The following is a 25325-nucleotide window of genomic DNA, read 5'->3' on the forward strand; positions in this document are numbered from 1 at the left end:
CAGAGATGTGGCTGCAGGGCAAGTGTTGCCTCTGTGTGCTGTGGTTGTGACCAAACTGGGCAGTGGAAGAGAAAACACAACTTTGCAGTGGGTTGATGGTTTGGGGTGTTTTTTGTGTAGAGTTTGTGGGGGAGAGTTTTTTGGGGGGAGCTCAGGCAGGTACCCAGTGAGACCAGGCCCCCAGGGCACCGTGGTTTGATGGCATTGCAAGTGATGTACAAACCTGTATTGGAAGCATTTTTTGACAACTCTGTGCCAACCACACTCTGAATCCCTCCTCCTGGAAAAATTAACTTTTCTTTCTAATCCATAGAAAATACAAGGGGAAAGTGCCCCCTCTTGTGTGGCTCTTGCCTGCAGAGCTGCCATTGCACAGTGCCTGCCCCAGCATCCAGCATTGATTCACACCACGGGAGCCACAACTGCACCTGTGGGTGCCACTGTGATCCAGCTGGCCATGAACAGCTCTGTTGGGAACAGGTCCTGCTGGTTCAGGTGCTTGTCTCCCAGGAGCTCTCCCAAACTCTGCCTGGTGAACTCATTTCTGCTGAGAGGGGTTGCAGGGAGCCCAGGGAGAAGAGAACATCCATGGGAGCTGAGGAGCTGGTATGATACCGGGATGGTACCTTGACCCAGAAGTCCCCTGAAATGATTTTTAGCCTGAAGGTGCCCAGTTTGCTGGTGGTGGGGTCCCGTAGAGGCTGTCACAGCTGTGCTGATGCCAAGTGCACTTAGGGGCATTAGGAAAGGGGAGTCAGATGTGAGAGGCTGAGCCCCCAGCTGAGGTCTTGCAGCATGTGTCACTCTGCTTCCAGGCCATGTTCCCGGACTCATCCTTCCCTGCTGACCCCCGTTCTGGGCGTTGTATCTGTTCTCCTCCTTTCTGCATGGCTTTTGGGGTGTCCATGTGCTATACCTGCACGTGGGAGAAAGTAGTTTCTTGCTTTTATACCTGCTGCATGAAGGTGTAAATGCCTTTGTTTCCAAAGATGCTTCCCAAAGACTGAAAAAGACCCCACAAAGCAACGGGACTGTGATAGGTGGAAACCTGCAGTTCTCTCCTTTGTCCCCGCCAGCAGCTGGTGCCAGGGTGGCCTTGGGGACAAGGGGACAGGAGGGGCTGGCAAGGGCTCAGGGCCCGGCATGTCCCGGCCTTTATCTCCCCCTAGTGCCACCCGCCAGGCTCCTTTGCTCCGGTGCTGCGCCGTGCACAGAGCCCGGCAGTGCCGCTGGCAGCGGCCCCCGGCTTGAGGGAACCAGCTCTGGGACAGCCACATCCCAGAGCGGCACAGGGAGTGTGGGGAACGGGGCAGGGCACTGCTGTGGGGCAGGACCCTGTCGGCCACAGGAGCGATGACCTGAATAACCCAAAATCCTGGTCAAGTAAGCGGCAGGAAGAACCACGACATCCAACTGCAGCAAGGAGGTGTTTGGCATCACGGGAGCTGCAGTGGTGCTGGGAGATGGTGGAGAGTGATGAATGTGCCTTTGCTTGGCCTGAAGGGACCCAAAAGGTGACATTTCCCAGGCTGACATGAGGTTGTTCTGGTGGCACTGTGACCTAATCAAGGCCAAGGGTGCCTCGCTGCTGCGACACTCCCGAGGGCAGGGCACAGGGTCAGCCCCGGCCTGCGAGGTCGTGGGGATGTGCGGTCCCGTGCTCGAGGCAGTCTGGCCCTGGTGGAGCTGGAGATCACCTGTGGTCACCAGGACCTTGCTCAGTCCTGAGCCTGTCCCTGAGCCATGTGTGCACTGAGTTGTGTCCAGGCTCAGCGGGAGCCGGGGGTAGCACACAGCCCTGGGGCTCTGCGCTGCCGGCTCGTCCTCTGCTCTCCCCGAGCTTCCTATCCTGTGCTTTGGGCAGGCGAAAGGGGCAAGAGGCTCTTCCTCAGAGACTGGCTGTCCCCTCAGCCCGGCAGGGTAAGGTGTGGAAATGGTTAAACAGATAACGTGTGGCGCCGCAAGAAGGCTCTGTCCAGGTGTGGGTGGGGTCACAGGCGTCTCCCCGGTTCGGCTGCCCAGGGAGCGCTTCACAGCCCGCTGCAGGTGATGTGCTGTGCTCTGCCTCTGACCTGCCACCACTGGGGACTGCACATTTTGGGGTTGTCCCCAGGCAGGGGTTGCAGCCTGTACTGATTTACTGCATTTCTGTAGCCAAGTTTTACGATGCGTTTTGGCGCTTCTGCTGGGAACGAGTCCCGCACGTGGTGCCGGGGACACGGGGCAGGCTGGGGGGCACCGGGCTGCGGTGCATGGGGGCATGCAGGGCAGGGCTGGGGCTGTGCTTGTGGGGACATGTGGGGCAGGGTGTGGGGCCGTGTTCCCTGCAGTGCTATGGGGGCCAGGGTGTGGGGCTGTGCTTGTGGGGCCATGTGGGGCAGGGCGTGGGGTTGTGTAGCATGAAGCCACGCTCTGTGGGGAATGTGGGGTGCACCGGCAGCCTCTGCTTTGTGGGGTACCCAATCCATGCTGGATCCACATCACTGCATCCCCACCACAAGGACCTGCCCAAGCTGGGGCCTCACACAGCAGCTGCAGATGTGCCTGTCCACAAAACACCCATCCACTGCGACTTCCTCCAGCACCCTGTGCTCTTCCAGTCTTGGTAGCAATCCCAGGGCTCTTCCCAGCAGGAATCAGCCCACTGAAGGAGTTTGCTGCTCTCTTCTGGCTTTAGATACATTTCCAATGGGAGGATTCCTCTTTTCCAAGGCTCACAGGGGGGACCCGTGCACGCACAGGGTTAATTGCAAGGCAAGCCCGTTGGGTTTTAGCAGCCCCCCCGCGCCGGCCGGCCCCGCTGGCAGCCCTGTGCCCGGGTATTTATAGCACCGTGAACTTTGAGCGTGTCCAGCGAGCGGGCAAAAGCCTCTGGGGACGTGGGGACGGCCCCGGCAGAGCTGGAGGCTGTCGGGGGTCCTGGCCCAGGCTTCAGCAAAGCAACCCAGACCATCCACCAGCACATCCCGGCCCCCTGTGCCCCACACACGCCATCATAGCCAGGCAGCTCCGGGGCAACCAGGGACCCCCGGCTGTGGGACCCCTGTGAACGCACCTGGGTGGCCGAGGACGTGGGGTTGAGCCTCCTTCAGCCACAGCAGATCAGAGCAGGGTCCTCCCAAGCTGATGTTCCAGGTTTTGAGCTGGCATTCCTGGTTTCAGTAGCAGCTGAACGCAGGGATCTTCCCTTTCCCGTGGCAAACAACAGGCAGACGATCCCACTTCTTCACAGTCCCGGTGCAGATTCCTTCTCATCAGACAACCTGCCAGCCAGTTCACCGTGTCCTGGAGAGAAAACATCATGTGTGGCTTCCTTACTCTGAAATTAGGCAGAAGAAAGGGAGAGTATGGTGGTAGGGGATGCCTATGTGTGTAAAGCCTCAAAAAAGACCCAACACAAAAACAAAATAAACAAAATAAAACAAACAAAAAACAAAACAAAAATAGGATTTGCTTATCTTTTAGCAGGTGACATTCAGTACCTATGGATTGAAGGGGCAGCCCAGAAAGCCAGTGTTATCCTGGGCTCATCCCACAGCATGGGCAGGAGGTGAGGGTGGGATTCAGGTGAGATCCCACCTGCAGAGCTGCCCCTGGTTCTGGGGCACCACCATCAGAAGGACATGGAGCTGCTGGAGCGAGTCCAGAGGAGGCCACAGAGATGCTCCAAGAGCTGGAGCCCTTCTTCTCTGGAGCCAGGCTGGGAGAGCTGGGGGTGCTCACCTGGAGAGGAGAAGGCTCCAGGGACACCTCAGAGCCCCTTCCAGGGCCTAAAGGGGCTCCAGGAGAGCTGCAGAGGGACTTTGGACAAGGGATGGAGGGACAGGACACAGGGAATGGCAGGGTTAGATGGGATATTGGGAAGGAATTGTTCCCTGGGAGGGTGGGCAGGCCCTGGCACAGGGTGCCCAGAGAAGCTGTGGCTGTCCCTGGATCCCTGGAAGTGTCCAAGGCCAGGCTGGATGGGGCTTGGAGCAGCCTGGGATAGTGGAAGGCACCATAGCCCATGGCAGGGGGTGGAACAGGATGAGCATTAAGATTCCTTCCAACCCAAACTATTCTATAAAACGGCTATGAAAGCACCCAGGGGCTGCAGTGTGGGGGTCTCTGGAAAACCCCAGCCCTACTGGTCACTGCTTCTCCAGCATTTCTAGTCTGGAAGTTGGTTGGGGCAATATTTTTAGGAATGACTGAGACTGAAGCAGAGAGGAGAACAAGAAACCTTGGTCTGCCATGCCTTCATCCATGTGGGACTCTGCTTCAACTGCTCCCTGTACTGAGATCCCCTTGACTCAATATTCATACATGGCTTTTCACAGGTCTAGAAGAGCAAGAGGTGGGCATCAAGGATAATGAAAGAAATTGAGTCATTTTAACCCAAGGAAGAATTTAACAGGCAGGGATGCTTCATCCAGGGCAGGAAATGACAAGTGAACAAGACAGAAAGCAGGAGAAGTGAAGTTTTCCCCAGGTCAGAGAAGTCTGGGTGGATCTTCATGATTTCTGGTTCTGTGAGATTAATTGCTGACACAAAGATTATCTCCAGCCCCTTCTCCTGGGGACAAGTGTAGGATTTTCAGACCTGGTTACTGAAAACCCACCAAGACCATGGGGGTTTTTGCCCTCAAAAACAAGTGAAATGTTTTGACCAAAATTTCCTATTTTTCCTGTGTTTTCACTGTGATTGTGCCCCCAGAAGAGAGCATTTCATCTGCTGTGGGAAATGTGTGACAGTGCTGTAAGCAAAGGAAAATTTGGTCCAGTAAAGGGCAGTGTCTTGAAATTTTGATCATGGAGGACCAGCCTCATTTACAATTACAAATGTACACAGATTTGTACAATTACACGTCCCAGCTGGCTCTGAGGGCAAGTGCTCAAGGTTGCCCCTTTTTTCCTGAAAGCAATGGCAATTAACTTGTGGGAAAACTTATTTTATATCCTTCAGAGAATATAAGGATGTTGCTGTTGCCCTCTGAGATGTTTTTAGGTCCTGCCCACGCCAGGAATGGCCACAGAGCTTTGCATCAGCAGGCAAAGGAGCAAGCATTGAAATATCAGGGAAGGAAGGGGAGGAATGGTTTCAGTCTTAGAGATTCCTGCATAAAATAGAGGCTAAAGCACGTCTTCAAAATGATTGAGCGAGGACACTGCTCATTACATAACGTTGTTGGGGGAAAAAAATAGGCTGATTTACATTTTTATAGGAAATAAAAGGAGGTTTGTGGGTGACATAGCACCTTCCGCTGAGAATGTCAGTGTGAGATAAGTGGGCTTGAAAGGGAAGAGTAACCATTTTCCTGCAGGGACTGAGTCCATCCCAGAGAGCTGAGTCTGGGAGAAAAGCGCCTTCTGAAGGCAATTTTTGTTGCCGTAACAAATACTTTTATTTAGCACAATTCACATTGACTGCAAGGCTGCTACTTCTCATTTCTGCTGCTTCCTCTGAATTTTGGTGAAGCTTTGGGTAGCAGGAAAACCGAACTTCCTCTGTTTTGTGGATGTGGTGTTTTCAGGGCAGGAATTTCAGAGCAGGAGGAGAGGTCTGTGTGCTTTTTAGGAGTGAGGGGATTTTCTCAGGGTTGGACTTTAGTGATACCTTAATTTCATTCACAGTGAGTCCCTGGTGGGGTTTTACCCTGGTTTCAGGTTGGTGGCCCTCTGAGATTTGCTGTGCCGTGCTTCAGATCCGCGGCTGTCTGGCAGAACAATTCCGGTTGCTCAAAAGCACCGATTAGCATAAATGAAGGAGTGGGTGAAATGTTCATTATATTGCCTACTGTCATGTTTGTGTACCAGATTTTGTTGCCATCTGTCATTTCTGTTTTCTTGTTGTTGCCAAAAGTTGTCATTCTGAATGGAGGGTGGAGACTTATCTTCAAAAGCCAACATGAGATAATTTTAGGTACTTCAGGGCTCATGTGTTCCGTGCTGGGTGTCAGTGGCCCTCACGTACATCAGCCCCACGTGTCTTTGGTAAAATCTGGGCAATGGTTTAGTTAAAGGAGCTTTTGAAACCATTGGAGTCATGCAAATGCACGAGATTCTCATCTCTTGTCATTTAAAAAGAGTATCTGCTCCTTGCAATTGCAAAGAAAAGCTTGAAAATAAAAGATGTTTTCCTTAATAAAAATACAGAATACAGAAAAGGGTGTATGTAGGGACATTACAGTATCAAAATCCAAGCACTTGCCCAGAGATCTGACCAAGGGAAGCAACAGCTCCGCTATAACGGACTGCAGCATCCCCAGATAATTTCCAGAGATGTAAATATCCCAGGGACTGAAGCTGGACAAATTCAACCTTGAAATGAGCCACAGCTCTCTTGCAGCAACAGTGGCTGCGTACTGCGACAGTGTGCGAGGGGAGCGGTGCCTGCACCGGGGCTTGCAGCCTTTCAAGCAAAATTAGCTCATTTCAACCACACGGTTTTAATTCAGCGACTGGGAGGAAGGGCTCAGCCTGCAAGCAGGGAGCTGGGAGGTGAAGCCACGAGGATTTCTTGCCTTGTCCAAGTGCTTTGAGGTGATCCAGTCTGAAAGTTCAGTGTCCTGTGCCAGCTGGGGAGGGAGAGGGCTCAGGGTGCCTGGATCATCCTCCTTTCATCGGGCTGAAGGACCAGGGTGCTGCTGTGAGCTGTCAAACCCTCCATGGCAGTGCCAGGCCCATGCTGGCACCTCGTCACTTCCCATGTCAGCCCACAGCAGCTCTGCTCTCCCCAGGGCTGCTGGGTTTTAATCTGGCCTGAGTGACGGGGCTCAATGTTCACCTGAAATGCGCTGACTTGAGACATCCAAAAACGCAGAAAAGATGATCTAATTGCTTTAACAGGACTTAGACTCCAGGAAAATACAAAGCCAGACAGTTTGGGGATGGTTTTTTGTTAGTTTGGGCTCAGCCAATGGTGCAAAGTCGTAACCAAAGCCATGATGTTCCAGAGTTGTGGTGGGAACTCTCACCGGTATGGGAGTGCAGAAGGATCACTGATTCTTCCAGGAGAGCTGGGGAAGGAGGAAATGGGGCTGTCTTAGCTCTGGAAGTGGCAGAGATCACTCTAAACATCTCTGATTGAAGGCTGGGAGGAGACCAAGACCATGAAATGACTGCAGAGATTACTGAGTACTTCTTTGAAGATGTCTCAGGTATCTGTATTGTGTGATATGATCTGTATTATGCACCTTCCATTGCCTAAAGGGGCTCCAGGAGAGCTGGAGAGGGACTTTAGATGAAGGCCTGGAGTAACAGGACAAGGCTTCCCACTGCCAAAGAGCAGGGTTAGATGGGATATTGGGAAGGAAGTGTTCCCTGGGAGGATGGGCAGGCCCTGGCACAGGGTGCCCAGAGAAGCTATGGCTGTTTCTGGATCCCTGGAAATGTCCAAGGCCAGGCTGGACAGGACTTGGAGCAGCCTGGGACAGTGGAAGATGTCCCTGCCCATGGCAGGAGGTGGAACAAAATGGGCTTTAAGGTCCCTTCCAACCCAAACCAGTCTGTGATTCTATGAAAATCCTGTATTTTATCAAGTCTTTAAGTACTTTTATAATACAGATTTGAGGTAACAGCTCTGTCATGTTTTAACACTTCAACAATGTAAATTGTCTTTTCTAGTTCAAATTCTCCCATATTTGCTCTCTCCCAGAGGGTAATTCTACAAAGCTCACGAGCAAATTCCACCCGAGCATTTCAGGATGCTGTGAACATCACTGACAGCCGTTGTGAAAAAGTTGGGTCTGGGTTTGTTCCACAAGTGTGAAATAAATTTCAGAGCTCTCATATTCTAACCAGCCTGGTAAATTGCCCTAAGTGAGCACCAAGTGTCATCTAATGTGGATGACAGGAACCTGGAATGCAGCTGAGAAGCCTTTGGGCAAGCAGGAAGAAGTGGGCTTGGGCCATGGGGAGTGGGGCTGACCTGGCAGAGGGGCCAAATGGGCTGATTTAATAGATGTGACCATACACTGGATGTGGAGGAGCTGGGGCATTGAGATGAGGGGACACAGTTTGTCAGGCCCTGCTCCAGGATGACAGTGATGGGACCTCCAGGCTGGGTGATTGAAAGCTGTTCTAGCTCCACTTCCCTGGTAAGCACAAGGCTGGGATAAGCTGATGTGGGGTGGAAGAAAAGCAGGAAAAAAGATAATTTCTCATTTTAACACCGAATGTGCTGTTGGCTTACGACAGGAAGCGACCTCAGCTGATCTAAGACCGAAGCACAGAGCACATTGACAGCCAAGCCATGAAACTCCGCGCCGCAGGAATCAACCCTCATGCCCAAGGTGGACAGCTTGGGGTGAAAAGTTAATCCTGATATAATTAGAGACAGTGTTGTAACAGCAAAACCGTGGAGTCACAGGATGAAATGCCACCAAGACCTTGGAGTGTGTCAAGTCTTGCAGGAATGGGACAGGAGTGTAACAGAAATCATCTGCCTCGTGCTTCAAAGGATGGAACATATCCTGAGAGAGCTGGGGAAGGTTTCTCTGTCCACCCAATAAGGTGTTTGGCCTTGAGGAATTCAGGCAAGGATATCATGTCCAACCAAGGACACAAAATACAAACAAATTAAAATGCATCTGGACTGATGTGCAGGTACATTTAAGGAGCTTCCTGACCTTTACAAGGATTATTTTATTCCCTGGAGCATCACATTTTATTACTCTTTCCTTCTACATAATTTATCATAGAAAAATATTATTTTGGCTATAAAATTATTTGCTTTCATTTAAGCTCTGCAATAGTATTTAACTTTCTGGTCCTTTTTGAAACTAATTTCCCCAGGCAAATTACATTCCGTGCCAAGAGATTCTTGCCATTAATGTCACAGAATGGGACACCACAGCTGGGGGTGGGGGGTGATCATTTCTTTGATAACCTTGAAAGCAACAGAGTAGAACACCTCATTGGAATCATTCTCTCTCAGGTGTTCCAGAGGAAAGGATCCCAGTTTTTCCTGTGCTGATTATCACCACCACCTCAGTCACTTTGCTGCCCTGTTGTGATTCCCTTGATCTGAGCAGAGTGCCCACAGAAGCTGTGGAGCATTCAAGACCAAGTTGGATGAGGCTTGGAGCAACCTGGGATAGTGGAAGGTGTCCCTGTCCATGGCAGGGGGTAGAACAGGATGGTCTTCAAAGTCTCTTCCAAACCAGCCTGTCATTCCATATTTCTATGAGCTAGAAGCCATAACGACAATAATTAGTTCTACTTTCACCTGAGCTCATTATTTAGGAGCTCATGCAAACTTACAGTGAAATGTGATTAATGCTGAAAAAAGGTTTTCCAGCTAAAACCCTCATGTTTTGTTTGGGAGAAACTCTGGACTGAGTCACCAAGAAAGGTTTGGGTTTGGCTCTGTGCTGGGCACCCAAGAAGTGCCAGGTATGATTCAGGCAGCCAAAACAAGGCGATAGGAGGGATGCAAGATGCATCCAACTGAGAGGCATGGGAGCCAGGCTGCACAAGGAGCTGCCCATGAGAACCACAGGGCTGGAGAAATACTGGAGCCTTTGAACTGGTTGTTGCCATAACAAGAAGAAATAAAGAATTTGGTTTGAATCAAATGTAAAAATTTGCCAAGGAGAAGATGAGTGGACTGATGTGTTTTAGTCATTTTGTCCTTTCTTACTCCCTTTATTTTCCCAGTTCTGGAGGTAAAATCTGTTTTTAAAGTTTTGCTCACGCTGCAGGGAAATTAGGTGTTTTTACTGTCAATAAATCAGAAGGTTTCAGCACTTTCCAAATTCTGAAACTCTAGGGGTTTTCTGAGAACTTTCTGAAGCCCTGAACACACCAGATTTACCTGCAGAAGGCAAAGTTTTCCACAAACATCTTATCTGCTAGAAAAAGGGTGAAAAGAGTCATGATCATCCAGCTTGTGGGGCAATGTGGGGCTGGGCCAGTCACACTTTCTCCTGGTCCCAAACCAGTGAGCATTGAGCTTCAAGCTCCTGTGGAAGTTGCTCTTTTTTACCCAAAAACAAAGAACGAACCCTTGTGGTTGGAAGAGCGAGGCTGGAGGGACAAGCAGGCAGTTAATGTATTCCCCTTGTCAACCCAGCTCAGTGCCCTCCCTGCCCTGATGAATATTGAAGAATTTCATACAAATTGGAACTGGTTCAGCAGGACAGTTTTCCAAGACCCAACCCACAAAGGCTTCCTGGTCGCCGCTGGGGGCTCTTTCCTCCATGGGAGGAGTGCACAGGCCGCAGGAAGAAATTCTTCCCTATGAGGGTGGGGAGGCCCTGGCACAGGGTGCCCAGAGAGGCTGTGGCTGCCCCTGCATCCCTGGAAGGCCAGGCTGGATGGGGCTTGGAGCAGCTTGGGACAGGGGAAGGTGTCCCTGCTCATGGCACAGGGTTGGAACAAAGGGGCTTTAAGGTCCCTTCCCACTCAAACCATTCCATGATTTTATGACTGCATATGGCAGTGCCAGAGCAAGGACAGGGCAGGCACCCGAGTCTGTACCATTCTCCAAGAACCTGGGCACAGTTAACTCCTGGAGCCTAATGCAGAGGATGAGGGACCTGTCTGCCACCTAAATCCAAAACATTTCGCAGCTGGCTTTTAACTCAGCAGGGAGAGAGAGGCTGACATTGCAGAAGAGCTTGGCACTGCTCTCTGGATGACTATGGGAGTTCAGCAGAGTCTCTGATGAAAAATAAAGTTTTTCAAGAGTTGTGATGAGTTGAATCCACAGCAAAAAGCTTAAAGGCTGGTGTGGGAGCCAGGATTAATACTGAGAAGATACAGAGAATTTCCCAGGAATGAAGCTCCTTGAGATAACCAAGTCTTGCATTAAAGCTGTGACAGCAAGAAGAGAAGAGGCAGAGGGACAGGCAAGGCTGAACGGAGCAGAAGAAATTGCAGGGCCCTACTGTTGTGGCTGCCTCCACCAACCAGGACAATGGCAGAGCAGGGAAAAATGCCACCAGTGTCCCCATGGCCTGGCTTGACAGTGGCTCAGCAGAGTTTTGCACACAGTTGACTAACAGGATGGTGGTGAGACTGTGAGCTTGGTCAGAGTTTTCTTGGGAACACCAGATTTTGTTGCAGCAAAAAATAAGGACTGTCAGCCAGAACACAAGGAAGGCATTTCTGAATGTCATCCCAGACACTTACATGAAGTCACTGCATTTTTGTGAGCATTGCTACTGATTAGAAAAAAACTGCAAGCTATATGCAGAGACAAAAAAAAAAAAAAAAAAAAAAAAAAAAGGAGATTTATAGTAATGAATTACTTCCACAAAAGACATATGCAGTGTGTCCAAGTAGGTTAATAAATGCTTGGATGGCATTGAATTGAAAGGAGAAATGTTCAGTGTGGTCAAAAGTGCTGAGCACTTGATTACAGAATCACAGGATAGTGTTGTTTGGAAGGGACCTTAAACCTTCTTTCATTCTACCCCTCTGCCACGGGCAGGGACACCTTCCACTATCCCAGGCTGCTCCAAGCCTCATCCAATACAGTCTTGGACACTTCCAGGGATCCAGAGGCAGCCACAGCTTCTCTGGGCACCCTGTGCCAGGGCCTGCCCACCCTCACAGGGAAGATATTCTTCCCAATATCTAAGTTAAGCCTACTGTCCATTTGAACCTGTTCCCCCTTGTCATGTCACTACATGCTCTTGTAAATAGTCTTGCCCCATCCTTCCTTTCAGTTCCCTGTAGGTACTGGAAGATCTTGTCTCTGTGATGCTGTCATGGAATGAAGGACAGAAATGGGATGGGAGGAATCTTGAGACACCTTTCAAGGGATGAGAAATCACCCAATCCCTCAGGTTTGAAGGTGCTGACAGGCCACTGCTCTGAGCTGTGTGGAGGGAAGAGAATGAGTGGAGGGAAGCACAAGCCCTGGTGGGAAGGATGCAGTCTTGCTCCAAAATATAGGTTCAGGCAAGAGGTGGAGCCTGTGGTGTATCTGGCAGAGGGGAGTGTGAGCAGTGCTCATGCCTGAGCTCACAGTCCCAAACTCAGACTGTGCATCTAGGATTCAGCTCATGCCAAGCTGTGAGTGGCAGCACCTCAAGAGCTTGTGTATGCCTTCTCCTACTGATGGTGCAATGGGAAGGCCACATCTTTAACTGGGGGACAAGGCAGGGAGGTGGGAAACACTGAAATCTTCCCATCTCAAGTGGCCAGAGTGTATCTAGAGGCATCCTGCCTTTCTCTGTGCTCAGGGAAGGGATCATTCACCATAATCTGCAGGGGAAAAAGTGTTCTGTGTCTTTGTTTTTGCCCATGTTGGCTGAAACCATCCATAAACCACTAATTGCAACTGCTAAAAGAGAGCTGGCAGACATTAAACTTGCCCAGATTACCATTTTATGGGTAGAAATATGATTTTCAAACTGACTGTGGGGCAGATTGCAAGCTGGTGTCAGAGAGATGAGAAAGCATAATGTAGCAGAGCCCAAAGACAGACATTTTTTGTAGCAGTTTACTTTAAAAACAAAGCAAATGGACTCAGACAAATCTGAGATTTGTCGAGCAACAACCCAGAGTGAGAGCACAAAGATTTACACAGATTTTTCTTAATAGTTTTTCAGGCATGGCAAAGTTACAGACAACTCCAGCAAAAAGGCTTCACATCTGGGACTTAAGAAAGAAGGACCCCTCAGAGTGACAGATTCAATTATGCTGATGACAGAAGGCTGGTTTTCCTGAGCTGCTATTCTCGCTTTGGTGAAATAGCCTTACCCACTACTTGGGGGATTCCTCCACAGCAGAGTTAGATGGTCCTGACAGATGATGGCAGGATTTTGGGCAATTTGCAGAAAAGCCCAAGTCTGCATCCAGTCCCCACTAGACTCTATTCAACAAGTAGGTAGGAAATGGCTTTACATTAATGAATACTTAGTGAAAAGGAGAGCAGAATCAGATCTGACTGGTGCTTGTGGGATATCACCCACAGAATATGTTCAGCCACCTGAAACTACTCTTTCTGCATGAAATGATGCAAGGAGACCCTTTGGGCTGTGTGTCAGGCTCTGTAGCCCAAGGAGGAAAGGGTTTGCAGAAGTTCACAGACACACAGCTAAACACAAAACACTGCTGTGATTGCGGTCCCTGGGTTACCACCACTTCCTGAACACCACGGAATTCACACACACAATGAAAATCAGAAGCCAGAAACAACAGTTATTTCACATAAAATTGCTCCACAATCCCATGAGTGTAGGGTGTGTGTAACCAGACATGCCTGGAGAAAGAATAGGCAGCACCTTCTGCAACAGCCAGGAGGAGTGGAGGCAGCAGGCTCTGGGCTTTTCTTCTATCCTGAACAGCTTTGACAGCACATGGGGATGGTAAGGCCACCAGGTGCTGAGACATAACATTACCAGGAAAAACAGACTCCCATTCCCAATGAGAACTCCTCTGATGGTGCCACGGTGACTACAGGTTACAGGGCAGAACTCCTCAGAAGTTATTCAAACACTGCTAATTGTTTGGCTGTAAGGTTTTGAGGTCACAAGCTATAGAAATGATACTTCCATGTTTTGGGTGAGGAAGGAAGGTAGGATCTCAGGAACTGTGTCTTTAAGCAGCTTAGTTCTGGAGACAGGAAGTCTGGCAATGGGCTGCAGCAGTGCAGATTTTATTATGCAATTTCTCTTGGAACTAGTCCCTGAATAAAGGAGTTATCCATTAAGCACCTGCTTCACCCTCCCTCCTGAACACCACAGATGAAGGCCTCAGGAATCCTTTCAAGGGCTTACCCATCAGCTGGGGAGCAGGGAGCCATGCTTTGGGGGCCAGACTGGGAATACTGGTGTATTTGATATATACTGTCTTTGAAAAGTTTCTCTTCATTAAATCCTCCTACTCTGAGCTTGTTCCACGTTTGGCATTACCAGCAGGTGAGGCCATCCAAGTCTTGCAATACTGATACCAAAGGGCTGGGGTACCCCAGCCTACTCTTAGGCCTTCAGGGTATTTAATCATAACTCTCTTTCCAGGAGCAGTGGATAACAGCCAAGGTCTTCCTCTCCCTCCTGCCATTAACCCAGTGCTCTTCTGATCCCATGCAGGGGCAGCTGGGGCCATCCTAACGGGACATCATGGAGAAGCTGCAGGACATAGGGGCAGTAGGATCCTCCTCCTCTGCCCCTACTGCCTGCAGTAAAGGATTCCCTCCCTCCAAAGCACCTCCTTTCCCTCCTACTCTGTTCCTGGGACTTGAAGCCCCTCTCTGACTTCACTGATGTGGCACTTGCTGTAAAGATAGAGGAGTTCTCCCAGCTAATCATGGCCTCCATACATGCTCTGCTTTTCTCCCCATTCCCAACAGTGGGTACATGGCATTTCCCTCAGAGGCACCGACACAGCAGCTCCTGTCCCAGCACTGGGGCTGCCAGGGCCCCTGGCTCAGCAGCTGTGCGGTCAGGGCTGCAGTACTGGTGTAACACAGGTGTGTTGCCCAGCACCAGGCAGCACGGACATCCTCTGGAGACAGGCAGTAGCTGTGGGATTGCTCAGGATCTGTCCCCAGCGGTAAATTTCCATCCTGACTTTATCCCGGAGCTGCAGTTAGTGCAGCAGCAGGGAAGGGGGTCATGATGGGAGCAAAGTGCTATGGAGGACTCTTGGTGTCAGCAACTCCAGCATAGCCACATGTGATGTAATTGTAGAACCACAGACTCGCTTGGGTTTGAGAGGGGCTTTAACCACGAGCTTGTGCCACCTCCCTGCCATGGGCAGAGACACCTTCCACTAGCTCAGGATGTCCAGGCTGTAATGGCCAAGGCAAGCACAAAGAGTGATCCAAGATGCAGTTCAAAATACACTAACCAAACTGTTTAAAAAGTTGAAGCAGGAGTCAGAAAAAGACACTCTGGGCTGTGACTTAGAGTCTGACCTGACGCCCACCCCTCACCTTCAACAGCAAAACATTTTCCTTTAACCTAAACTGGGATAAATGCTTTAAAACACAGTAAAATGCTGCTGGATAAGGGCTGATGTTTTTACATCTAGAAGTACTGTGAAACACCAAACCCTGTCCCACACTGAAACATTCTGAAACAGATGGGAACTCACTGCTTTAGAAGGAAATTGAAGCAGGCATAAGCAGAGAGCCCTTACTTGGGTAACTAATGAGTAATACAGTGATAGAAGCAGAGGCCTATCAGAGACCTCCATGTGATTACAGCCAGACCTCAGCAAGGACAGGCACCATGTAAATAAATACAGAATTTGCAAGTAAATGTAATGAAATTCATGTAAATGTAGAAGTAAATGTAATGAAATCAAGTTTTGCAGTAAACAAAAGGCAGACTTACTCTTTGCAAAGGAATCTGTCATTATAGATCTCCTTTAAACCAATAAATTATTGCTGTTGAATCCATCTCAGCTTATGGAGCTCCTCAGCATATCCTTAGAATTGTGTCCAGCCCTTCTCCAGCCTCTCTTCCCATTGTGGCTGCCCTGGGAGGACATTCCAACATGAAGGCGATGAAAACAGCCCCAAGCAACCAGTTTGGGTACAAGGAGCTCTGCTGCCACACACGTCACTGGGCTTATACGACCTGATTCTCAGGTTGGGAACCAGTATGGAAATCCATGGAAGTATGTGAGCTCCAGTCTTCTAAACCTGTTTTGGGCTGGGGAAGTCTGTCTAGACAGAGCAGAAAGTGTTTGTAAAGTGAGGCTGGGTTTGATGCTGGTGCCTGAGAGTGGGTCATCTCCAAAGGGACACTTGCCCTCGTGTGTCTGCTCTGAGGACATGGGGGAAAATGGGGGCACTGAGGGGGAGCTTGGGAGGGGATGTTGTAAGGGGGACATTGAGAGGGAATGTCCACAGGGGGATTGAGAGGGGAAACTGAGAAGGGACACTCTGAGAGGGACATTAAGAGAGAGCATCTCTGTGCAACTGAGAGGGGAAGTTGAGAGGTGACTGAGGGGAAACTGAGAGGGGAGACTGTGAGGGGGATGGCTGTGAATTGGGCATTGAGGGGTGGCATCTATGGTGAAACTGAGAAGGCAGACTGGAAATGTAACTGTGAGGAAATGTAACTGAGATGGGAGTCTGAGAGGAAAACTGAGGGAAAGACTGAGAGGGGACATGCATGGTGGGACTGAGAGGAGATATTGGGGTAGAGGCTCTGAGGAATATGAGGGGAGAAAAGACTGTGAGGGGGTATTGAGCCATCCGTGATGGGACTGAAAGGAGATTGTGGGGGTTCTCTGAAAAGTTCTCTGAAAGGACTGAGAGGAGAAGGGGAGATCATGGGGAGAATTGAGAGGGCAGTGTGAGGGGGGCACTGCAACATGTGACGGGAGTTAGAGAGGGGACTGTGGAGCAAGGGCTCTGATGGACTGAGGGGAGACTCTGAAGGGCCAGTGGGCCCTCCATGGTGGGACAGTGAGGGGAGATTATGGCGGTTACTATGAGGGAACTGAAGGGAAAGGGAGACTGTGTGGAGACTTGAAGGTGTCACTGTGAGAGGAGCACAGAGACATCTCTGGTGGGACTGAAGGGAGACTGCGGGGGACGCTGTGAGGGGGAAACAGACATATGAGGGAGTCGGAACCCTGTGAGGGGTCAGCTCTGGGGTCCTGAGGGGGAGCCCCTATAGAAGCAGACAGGAAAGACCGATGCGAGGACGTGGGAGGGAAATAATGCACTGAGGGGACTGAAGGGAGACTATGAGGCAGCACCGGGAGGAGGCACCTGAGACAGCTGAGGGGCGACGGAGAGGGGACGCTCTGAGGGGGTACTGCGGGCGGTGCCCCGACCGAAGCAAACAGGGAACGCACCGAAGCGGGGCACGGCGGCGGAAAGAGAGCGCAAAGCACCTCATACACGGTGCGTGAGGCGGGGTCACCGCCCGACGGCCCCGCCGTCCCCGAGCCCCTCAGCGGAGCAACTGAGGACGGCACCCAGTGCTTCCGGCGCCGCGCGCGCCTTTCCGGCAAGGCGGGGCCGCGCCGCGAGCGCGGTGACGCAGCGCGCAGGCCCCGCCCCCGCCCCGCCCCCGAGGGCTCTGGAAAAGAGAAGAGAAAAAAAAACTTTTTTTTTTAATTGAGGAATCAACAGCCGCCATCTTGTCGCGGAGCCGGAGCGCGGCGCGGGCGGAGCGGGCCGGGCCGGGCCGGGCCGGGGCAGCGGGGCCGCCCCGCCGCCGCACGGGGCAGCCGCGCCGAGCGCCGCCGACGCGCACAGGGGGCTCGAGCCAGCGGGGCGCAGCCGCCCGGAGCCAACCGACCGCCGCCGCCGCCACCGGGAGCCGCCGCCGCCGCCGCGCCGCGCTCATTGTTTTGGGGCGTTTTTGGGGGGTCGGCGCGTTTTTCCGCTTTTTGGTGATTTTTTTTCCTTTTTTCTAATTTTTGCCCCCCCCCCCCCCCCCCCCGCTCCCTTCTCTTCTCCTCCCCCCCCCTCCTCCCTCCCCTACCTCGGCCGCGGGCGGGCGGCGGGCGGGGGCCGGGGCGAAGCCGCCGCCGCGGAGGGGAGGGGACGGGGCGAGGCGAGGGGAGCGTGTGGGGGGGCGGAATGCGCCCCGAGTGACGGCCTGAGCCGCCATCCGGGCACCGCGGCGGGGGGAGCGCCCGGGAGGAGCGCGGCCGGCAGGGAGGGGGCGCTGGGCCCTTCGCTCCCCGCCCCGAGCCCTCCTCCCTGCGGCCTGCGGCGGCCCGGCATGGGGGAGCGGGGGCGGCCGGCCGGGCACTGAGCGGCGCTGTTGGGTTCCCGTGCGGCGGAGGAGCGGGGACAGCGAGCTCGGCCCCCCCCGAGCACCCCCGGACAACGATCACCGGCTCCGCCGCTTCGGCCACCATGGCGGAGAACTTACTCGACGGGCCGCCCAACCCCAAGCGAGCCAAGCTCAACTCGCCGGGCTTCTCCGCCAGCGATAGCACAGGTAAGGCCGCGGGGGTGGGTCGGGCGGGGCTCTACGGCGGTTCTCCCCCCACACCCCCCCGCCCTTACCGCCCCGCCGGAGGGGGGGCCGGGGGGGACCGCCCGCCCTGCCGCGGTTCCTGGCGGGGCTGGGTTGGGCCTCCCGCAGTCGAAGTTACCGGGCGGGACCCGTACGCCAAGTACCGTCCCGGCTATAAATAGCGGTTGGAACGAGACGTTTTTGAGTTTGGTTTCCCTTCTATTCCTCCATCACCTTCGTTTTTAGTGCCTCGGTTTGGGTGATGGGGGTGTACAGGTGAGTGGGGTGCGGGTAGGGAAGGAGAAGGGCCAGGCATGGGAAGCACCGACCATCCTGCTTATTGTACAATCGTGGAATGGTTCGGGTTGAAAGGGACCTTCAAGCCCGTCTTGTTCCATCTCCCGTCATGGAGAACACCTTCCACTATCCCAGGTTGCTCTAAGTCCCGTCCAACCTGGCCTTGGTCATTTCCAGGGATGGGGCAGCCACAGCTTCTCTCGGCAGCCTGTGCCAGGGCCTCACTACCGTCAAAGGAAAGAATTCCTCCCCGATACCGAGTCTAAATCTACCCTCCTTCAGCTTAAAGCTGAAGGTGCCTTCTTGGAAGCGTGATTGAGGTTTCTCTCTACCCCTTAAACCCCACAGATTACCCACAGCTAATAGCTCTATACAGGCTTTTTCACTGTGGCCCTGTGTGTGACACACTACGGAATAAAAACTCCTTAGTAGCTTCTTAGTCATAGAATTATTTGGGTTAGAAAGGACCTTGAAGACCATCTTGTTCTACCCTCCAATTAATACTTTGTGATTTTTTCTACTTCCCAACCTGAAGTTTTAAGGCATTTGTCTTAAACTGTTTCAAGCATATTTCCTTTAAACCCCAAACGATTTGCAGATAATAATTGAAGTTGTGGGGTTGCTCGTATGCTGAAATGCCCCGCAGCCTGGCAGTCACTGTGACTTGTCGGTGTCGTGTAGTGTCTCTGGCATGCCTTTTTCTTCAATTCTGATGGGTTTGTAGATAATAAAACGCCTCAAAATGTCTCGTTTCCAGCCAGCGTGTGCCCGTTGTAAATACACACGTGTGTGCACAAGAGCATGTGTGCCTAGACCGGCCTTTCCCGGTGTTCCGACTGTTTCAATCCCTGAAAGAGTGGTTTCAGAACACGAAGTCTGTTGGACTTGAATTTCTGCTTTCAGAGATTAATGAATCTTGTGGAAGGGATAGTGATAAGTTAATCGTGCTATGCCTGCTGTTTTCGTAGACTAAAAAAAAATATTACTATAATTGAGCTGATAAATTCTGTGGGTTTTTTCGTCTTGCCCAATCTGCATTTGGCAACAGTTTACAGATGCTTCAGTCCTTTAGGGGCTTTTTATGGAAACCTTTACTTCTCAGCCTGCAAATAAATGAAACAAGTGAGAAAGAAACAGTATCAAATAAGAATTGTCGGGGAATATCTAGGTGAGGTCTTGTGATTGAGCCGTGTTAATCCCTTGTGTGGAAGCACTGGAATATATGGAAGGCTGATACACCAGTTGCTGTGAAATGCTCTTTGTAACTCAGGACAAATACAAGTTTACAGATCTTTAATTCTTCAGCGAGACATTTTAGACTCTCCTGGTAGCCAGTGCCTTGGTTTGTTGGTTGTTGGGTTTTTTTTTTTCTTTCTTCTTTCTTTTTTGAAGTTCACTTGGGCTGTTCTGGAATGCTTCAGTCTTAATTAAGTCCTGTTCAGCAAGTTCTCGTGTGTCTCGAGGAGCTCTGTGTGGTGCTGGATGTGTGAACTCCAGCATCTGCAGAAAGTTCTGCAGGGCTCAAGGGGCCTGGGGGTACTGGGATGGCAAACCCCAAGTTGTATTCTGGACAAGCGTGTCCATGGACTTCTGTCATTGTCCTGGTCTTCCATAGGCAAAAGTACCTCTGCCAAGGGTGTGGGTAATGTCTGTGCACTTAGAGAGGGTTGTTTTTAGGAAAAGCACTTCTAAGTTTGTTGCCAGCAGTTAATGCTGCTTGTTGAAGGATCGCCGAAGGTTTCTGTGCATTGTGGCAGGCAATATAAATAGTTGGAGTAGTGATTGCTGTCAAATGCCTGCTCCTGGAACTAAACCAGGCTTCTCCTTGGTGCTGGGGCTTAAATGGAAAAGTTCTGTTGCAGCCTGGAGAGTGGTCTTTGTAATCAGGGCAGCCTGGGGAGATGGGTCTGAGGCTTTTGCCCTGGATGAGCTGTGAGTTGAGCAGAATTCTGTTCTGTTGAACAGAATTGTAATTGCAGTGGTTGCTCCACACTGGTGGGTGCTGCGGCTGCCGTGAGCGGGACGTGCTTTCCCAGCCGCCGCTGCGCTGGGCCCGGCTGAACAGTTCGGCTCAAGCCTGCAAATGCTCACACCCGAGGCTCTGAAGGCAGGCCTGAACATCGGGCAGAAAGCAACTGCTCTCCTCCTTGTTTATATTTCTCTTGATGCTTTGATGCGGTGATGTTAAGCAACTCCTTTTGTCAGGGTAAGTTTTAGGTGCCTTTAATCTTTCTGATAAAAATAGCTCCTCAGCTTACCAGGGCAAAGTTTGTGCCGTGGAAATCGGTCTGCTTACTTTCTGAAAATACGGCCTTTTCTGTTAAACCTAAGCAGCTGAATCCAGTGTCTGATCTTGCAGAGATGAAAGGATAACAGAAATGGGTGCTGTGACCATCGTTAAGTTTCATGATAGTCCCATTTTGCTGTTGCCCCGCTGCTCTTTGTATCAATAAGGAAGGTTACGACTCCTGGCTGTTAACTTTGCTCGCCATTGCTGTGCTGTATTGAACGAGCTGACTCCTGTGGTAAAATGTCCGTGGGAAAGATTTTTCCTTGTCTAGCCAGGTAGGAGTAGTGCTTTTGTCTAATTACTGCTTTATTGGATACACAGGCGTTTTCAGACCTAAACATTTGTCTCCTCTGTGGCTGTTGTTAGATGTTCTCATCCAGCACCGCAGAATAAACAAGGGACTCCTACAAAAAGTAGAATTACAGTAACTTTGCTTATGGCAGTGTGTTATTTCAGTGCTGAGTGTTGTGATTGTTTTGCACATTGCTGGCATTGGTCCTTCAGCAGAATATACAGAGACCTGGCAGCAGTCTCGGGCTGGTTGGGAAAAATGTGCCTGAATGGAGCAGCGGCACAGCTGGAGGTGTTCAGGGGCCCCTGGACTGTGGTTCCTTCTGCAGGTAGCTTGGTGAGGGTCTGGGTTTCACTAAAGTCGTGCTTCTGTCTGCATTCATTGTGTTCCCTGCAGCTTCTGCTGCTGTGGTGCTGCGCCAGTTCCAGAAACAACACGGCGTAATCTGGGCCAGAGCAGAGGGTGTCCCTGACGGCATCAGGAGTTAACAAATTCTTAAAGTAGGTGAAGTTGGGAAGAAGGTGAGCTGGGCAGCTTCCAAAGTCCATTAGAGCTAGGTTTTCACTTCACACTTCCTTGTGTAGGGGGTTTTGTTGATTTTTGTTTCTTTCTTCCTCCGTAAATTCTGATCCTGCCTGGATTAAGCCGTGTTGCTGCTGCTGCAAAAGCTGTGGGCCAAGCTCCCCAGTAGCTCCTGTTCTCTTCCTGGCCCATGGATTGGCACCCAGGGCCTGGATTTTACACTGGGGAAAGGCTGGCCCTGCTGCACGTGCCTCTGTACGTGCCGAGATAAGTAGATCTCTGGCTGACTCCCAGCCAGCCACAGAACTTCGCAGAAGGGAGTTCGTGTCGATGCGCAGCCTGATTTGATCCTGCTTTCCTGCCAAAAAACAGATAGGTGTATTGCAGTGGATTTAGGTTTTAGTTTGAAAAGAGTTGGACAAAAGCAAAGTAGCTTAAGGAAAGACAGCAAGGTTTTCTAAGCTTGTGTTCACATTCTTAGCAGAGACTTCAGATGGAGTGACGTCTCGGTGATCTAAACCCAGATTTTGTTTGGGCACGTGAAAGCATTAGTGTGGATGTTTCAAAGGGTTCATTCCTGCGTGGCTGAAAAGCTTCATGGAAGCCTCTGTAATCGCCCTGCTCTTGTTTTGTATGATACCTGCAAAACTGGAGTGTCATGTGTGTGCTGTGGCAGTAAGAACCACAGTTACACACGCGCTTTCTTGTTCTCTCCCTGGAACAAGGAAAAGGATAATTAAATTAAGTGAACACACTCTCATTTACAGGCAGAAAATTTAGGGAAGAAATTCACTTTCTGAAAAGCTGTAGGTGAAGGAGTGTACGTAGTTGTAATTATTCCACAGGAATGTCCTTTTTGTTTAGTTTTTTGTTTGTTTTGTGGTACTTGTGCCCTGACTATCTGGGATGGGAAAAATGAGCTGAGATATTTCATGGCTATATTGTTTCTTGTGGAATACTTCATGGTTATATTGTTTAAAACTCATGGAACCGTGGGGGTGGTGAATGGAAGAGGCTGATGCCAAGCAAGATGTTTACTTTGAGCTAGAAGCTTGATCCAAACTGTTTTGGTTTTTTTCACCTGAAGTGACTGACCTGCATAACTTGATGCTAGCATTTGTGATCTGGGAAGACAGGAGATTTGTGAGATTAGAAATAGGCTCATTTGTAGAGTCTAGCACAGCTAATTCTTACCAGTTCCTGCGGCATTGCTGATAGCAGGGTATTGTCTACTCTCTCAATGTTTGTGGGCTTTTACAGGTTTTTCCAAGGAGTTTGACACTCATGTCTGTGTGGGATGAAAAGTTGAGCAGATGATCTGCTAGCCTGATCATATGTGACAGTCCACAGTCCTACCATTTTGCCCATTCCTTTGTTTTTTGAAATTCATACTTTGAGAATTGCACTTCAAACTTATTCCCCCTCCAGTGACTTAAAGTTAACTAGGAGAATGCTGTCATGTGCTATGACATAGAGCTTCTGGAGAAGCCCTTCCAGCAGCAGGCAGGAATAGAGGCTGTGTCTTTGCTGTACTCCAGAGATCTCTTGGTAGCTTGTGAAATGATTCCCAGTTTTCTGCTGCAAATTATTCACTTTCTTTTTTGGCTGGACATTCCTTGAAGTCATCGTCCAGTGCCATTAATTATTTTTACAGCAACATGCTGTGCTTTTTTATTATACCTGCAGCTTCACATTAAAAACCCCCACATATTCTTAGTGTTTATCTTTATTAGATATTTTGCTTACTGTTGCTACCTGCTAAGAGAGAACATGAAAAACACCTCTCACCCTACTGACAAAATACTGCAGGTTAATGTGAAATCAGGGCGGAGGGGGTAGTTGAAAAACCCAATTTGAAAAATTCTGGGGTTTGTTCTTATGAAGTGAAAAAACATGAGATAAATTAGAAATCTGACACTTCCACCCTAATTTGGTTTACACTTTCAAGAAATTTTGCTTTGTAAATTTTCCTTTTAACATATGTTATGTTTTCCATCTGTCTTTTCAGATGTCTAAGATGCAGAGAGAACCTAAATTGTTTATTTGGAAAACTCTTTGATAAAGATGCTTCAACAAATACTATTAAGTATTTTGCAGAATCATAAGTGTGAATTAAAAGAAAACTGCAACTTCTATTAGCAGTGATAATTATAACTCATAATCTAAATCTCTTAAAATACTCTTCCTTTCTTGCTTTCTTATTTGCTACCATCAAGAAATAAGGATCTTATTTATGACACTGAATAAATAAATATCTTTGGTTTGCAGTTTGTTTGTGGATATATTTTTACTTATGTATCTGTAAGTCTGTAAAATAATCCCCCACTTCCCTGCCAGTCACCTTTAGTGCTGTGAAAGCTTCCTTGGGAAGACAGCATTGGGAAAAGTTGTTCTTCCCTGGATGACTGTTCCTCCCAGTCTCCTGGGCACATCATTTTCCTGCTGCAGCTGGACATGGCAGAGCCAGGAATCAGAGCTGAGACCTTCTGCTGCAGAGTGAGAAGTAAAATGGGACATGAGATTGCAGCCCGTCCATGTGTGTGTCACCAGGAGAGCACGAGCTGCTCCCTGGCTCTGCCCAGCTTTGCTAGCTGGGTTAGTGGGTGTTGCTGATGACATCACTTCTGTGTCATCTCTTGTGTAGTGTCATCTCGTGCAGGAAAGAGATGGGGAAATTACCAAGTGGCTTGAGTTGAGTAAATACTGAGTATGAGTCTGGTTTGGAATAGCTGTGAAATTTTTTCCTAAGTTCATAAGCTCCCTAAAGGAAAGTATTAATGAGAATGGTTCAAAACAGACACATCTCACCGAAACCAGTGCTTTAAAGTAAAAGATTCATGAGGGAGTTGGGTTTTTTGGTATTGTCAGTTACAGTTGGAAGCTTTTTTAGACATAAATATACAAAAATCATTAGTTTTAAGTGCCTGTCTGCTCTTGCTTCCTCATGTATGTTTGGTTTGTTTTGGGTTGTATGTCCTTGCACAACTGAATTTGAGTTGCCAAGCAGAAGACAGTTCCCTTAAATTTGGTATCAGAAATAGGGAGGAAAAAGTGTCATTAAAAAGACTGGAATATATACTTTCTGCAGCTTTGATACATCACAGAGGAGACCCTAGGCTGGTACATGATAATGTTGCTTAGTTTTTTTCTCTTGTTTTACAGTATTACTTCAAGTACATATTTATATATTTCACTCTTCCCAGAATAGGCCTGTTCTGTGGTTCTGTTGGAGAAACTGTGTTAAGGTGGGAATTTTCATAGAAAGACTCGTGTAGCTGAAGGGAGCTCCTGAGCCAGAACTGAGCTCGAGTTTTCACCGCTGACACTGTCAGTCATTGTGGGGAGCACAAGGAACTGAACACTTACAAACCTGAACCACCTGTGTTGGCAAGACATTCCCTAAGAAGTCTCTGGCCAGGGAATGTCATAGCTAAAGTTTGTTTGTCAAGATAATTCGTGTCCTTGTGTGTTATGTGTCAATTCCCTTTCCAGGTGGGCACTGAGGGTGGCACAGCCGTAAGGAAAGCTGTGGGTCTGGCAGCTGAGGGAGCCAACTCAAGGCAGCCACAAGCAGACACTGGCTTGGTACAGACTGTGCATTTCATGCTGACTTAAGCAAGTGCCCGCTATTAATTACCAGACTCTCAGATGATTCCTTTTAAAAGGGTCATTCTGAACTTAAATGTTCTGTCGGCTGTTAAATTTGGGCAAAAGGCACGGTGTGTGTGTTTGTGATAGGATGAGAAGGCAGTCTCGCTTCTGGTAATGTGCTCCAAGAACCTTAAAGTATTTCATCTTCATCAAGATGATCTTGTGAATGAGAGGCTGATGTTCCCAGTGTGGTGTCTCCCAGTCCATAGGCAGATTGCCTTCTCTTCCTTCATTCTGGATTTCTCTTCTTGCAGTAAATAAATTTACTGAAGCCTTCTTCAGGGTTAGCCTGGTAGCCATGTGCACTGGGACAGTAGCCATGTGTGTTTTGTGGATGCTGCTGGGTGGGAATTAGACTTACTCACAAATGTAGACATGGCAACTGTGTCAAAATAGTGAAGATACC

General features: G+C 49.8%; 1 protein-coding gene and 1 long non-coding RNA gene across 24 annotated transcripts in view; one reads left to right on the plus strand and one right to left on the minus strand.

Moving 5' to 3' along the window:
• Positions 1 to 16925, minus strand: part of LOC111935899 (uncharacterized) — a 28918-nt gene extending 11993 nt beyond the window's left edge. Inside the window, exons 1-3 of one of the 3 annotated variants that reach the window (XR_015277329.1) lie at positions 16664 to 16925; positions 15273 to 15417; positions 3056 to 3285 (exon numbers count right to left, since the gene is read on the minus strand). This is a non-coding gene — a long non-coding RNA (uncharacterized LOC111935899). Of the gene's footprint in view, positions 1 to 278; positions 917 to 3055; positions 3286 to 15272; positions 15608 to 16663 lie in introns of those variants that run through there. The other 2 variants (XR_015277328.1, XR_015277330.1) reach the window with 2 other exon arrangements.
• Positions 16926 to 17191: 266 nt separating this feature from the next.
• Positions 17192 to 25325, plus strand: part of CREBBP (CREB binding lysine acetyltransferase) — a 93944-nt gene continuing 85810 nt past the window's right edge. For 6 of the 21 annotated variants that reach the window (XM_086854281.1, XM_086854275.1, XM_086854282.1 and 3 more), the window contains exon 1: positions 17608 to 17849. In XM_086854281.1, coding sequence (XP_086710407.1) covers positions 17765 to 17849 — 85 coding nt within the window. In that variant the 5' untranslated portion in view covers positions 17608 to 17764. Of the gene's footprint in view, positions 17293 to 17536; positions 17850 to 17918; positions 18144 to 25325 lie in introns of those variants that run through there. The other 15 variants (XM_086854276.1, XM_086854287.1, XM_086854280.1 and 12 more) reach the window with 9 other exon arrangements.

This window comes from Cyanistes caeruleus, chromosome 17 (assembly GCF_971803275.1).
Source record: "Cyanistes caeruleus chromosome 17, bCyaCae1.hap1.1, whole genome shotgun sequence".
In the NCBI taxonomy this organism is placed as follows: domain Eukaryota; kingdom Metazoa; phylum Chordata; class Aves; order Passeriformes; family Paridae; genus Cyanistes; species Cyanistes caeruleus.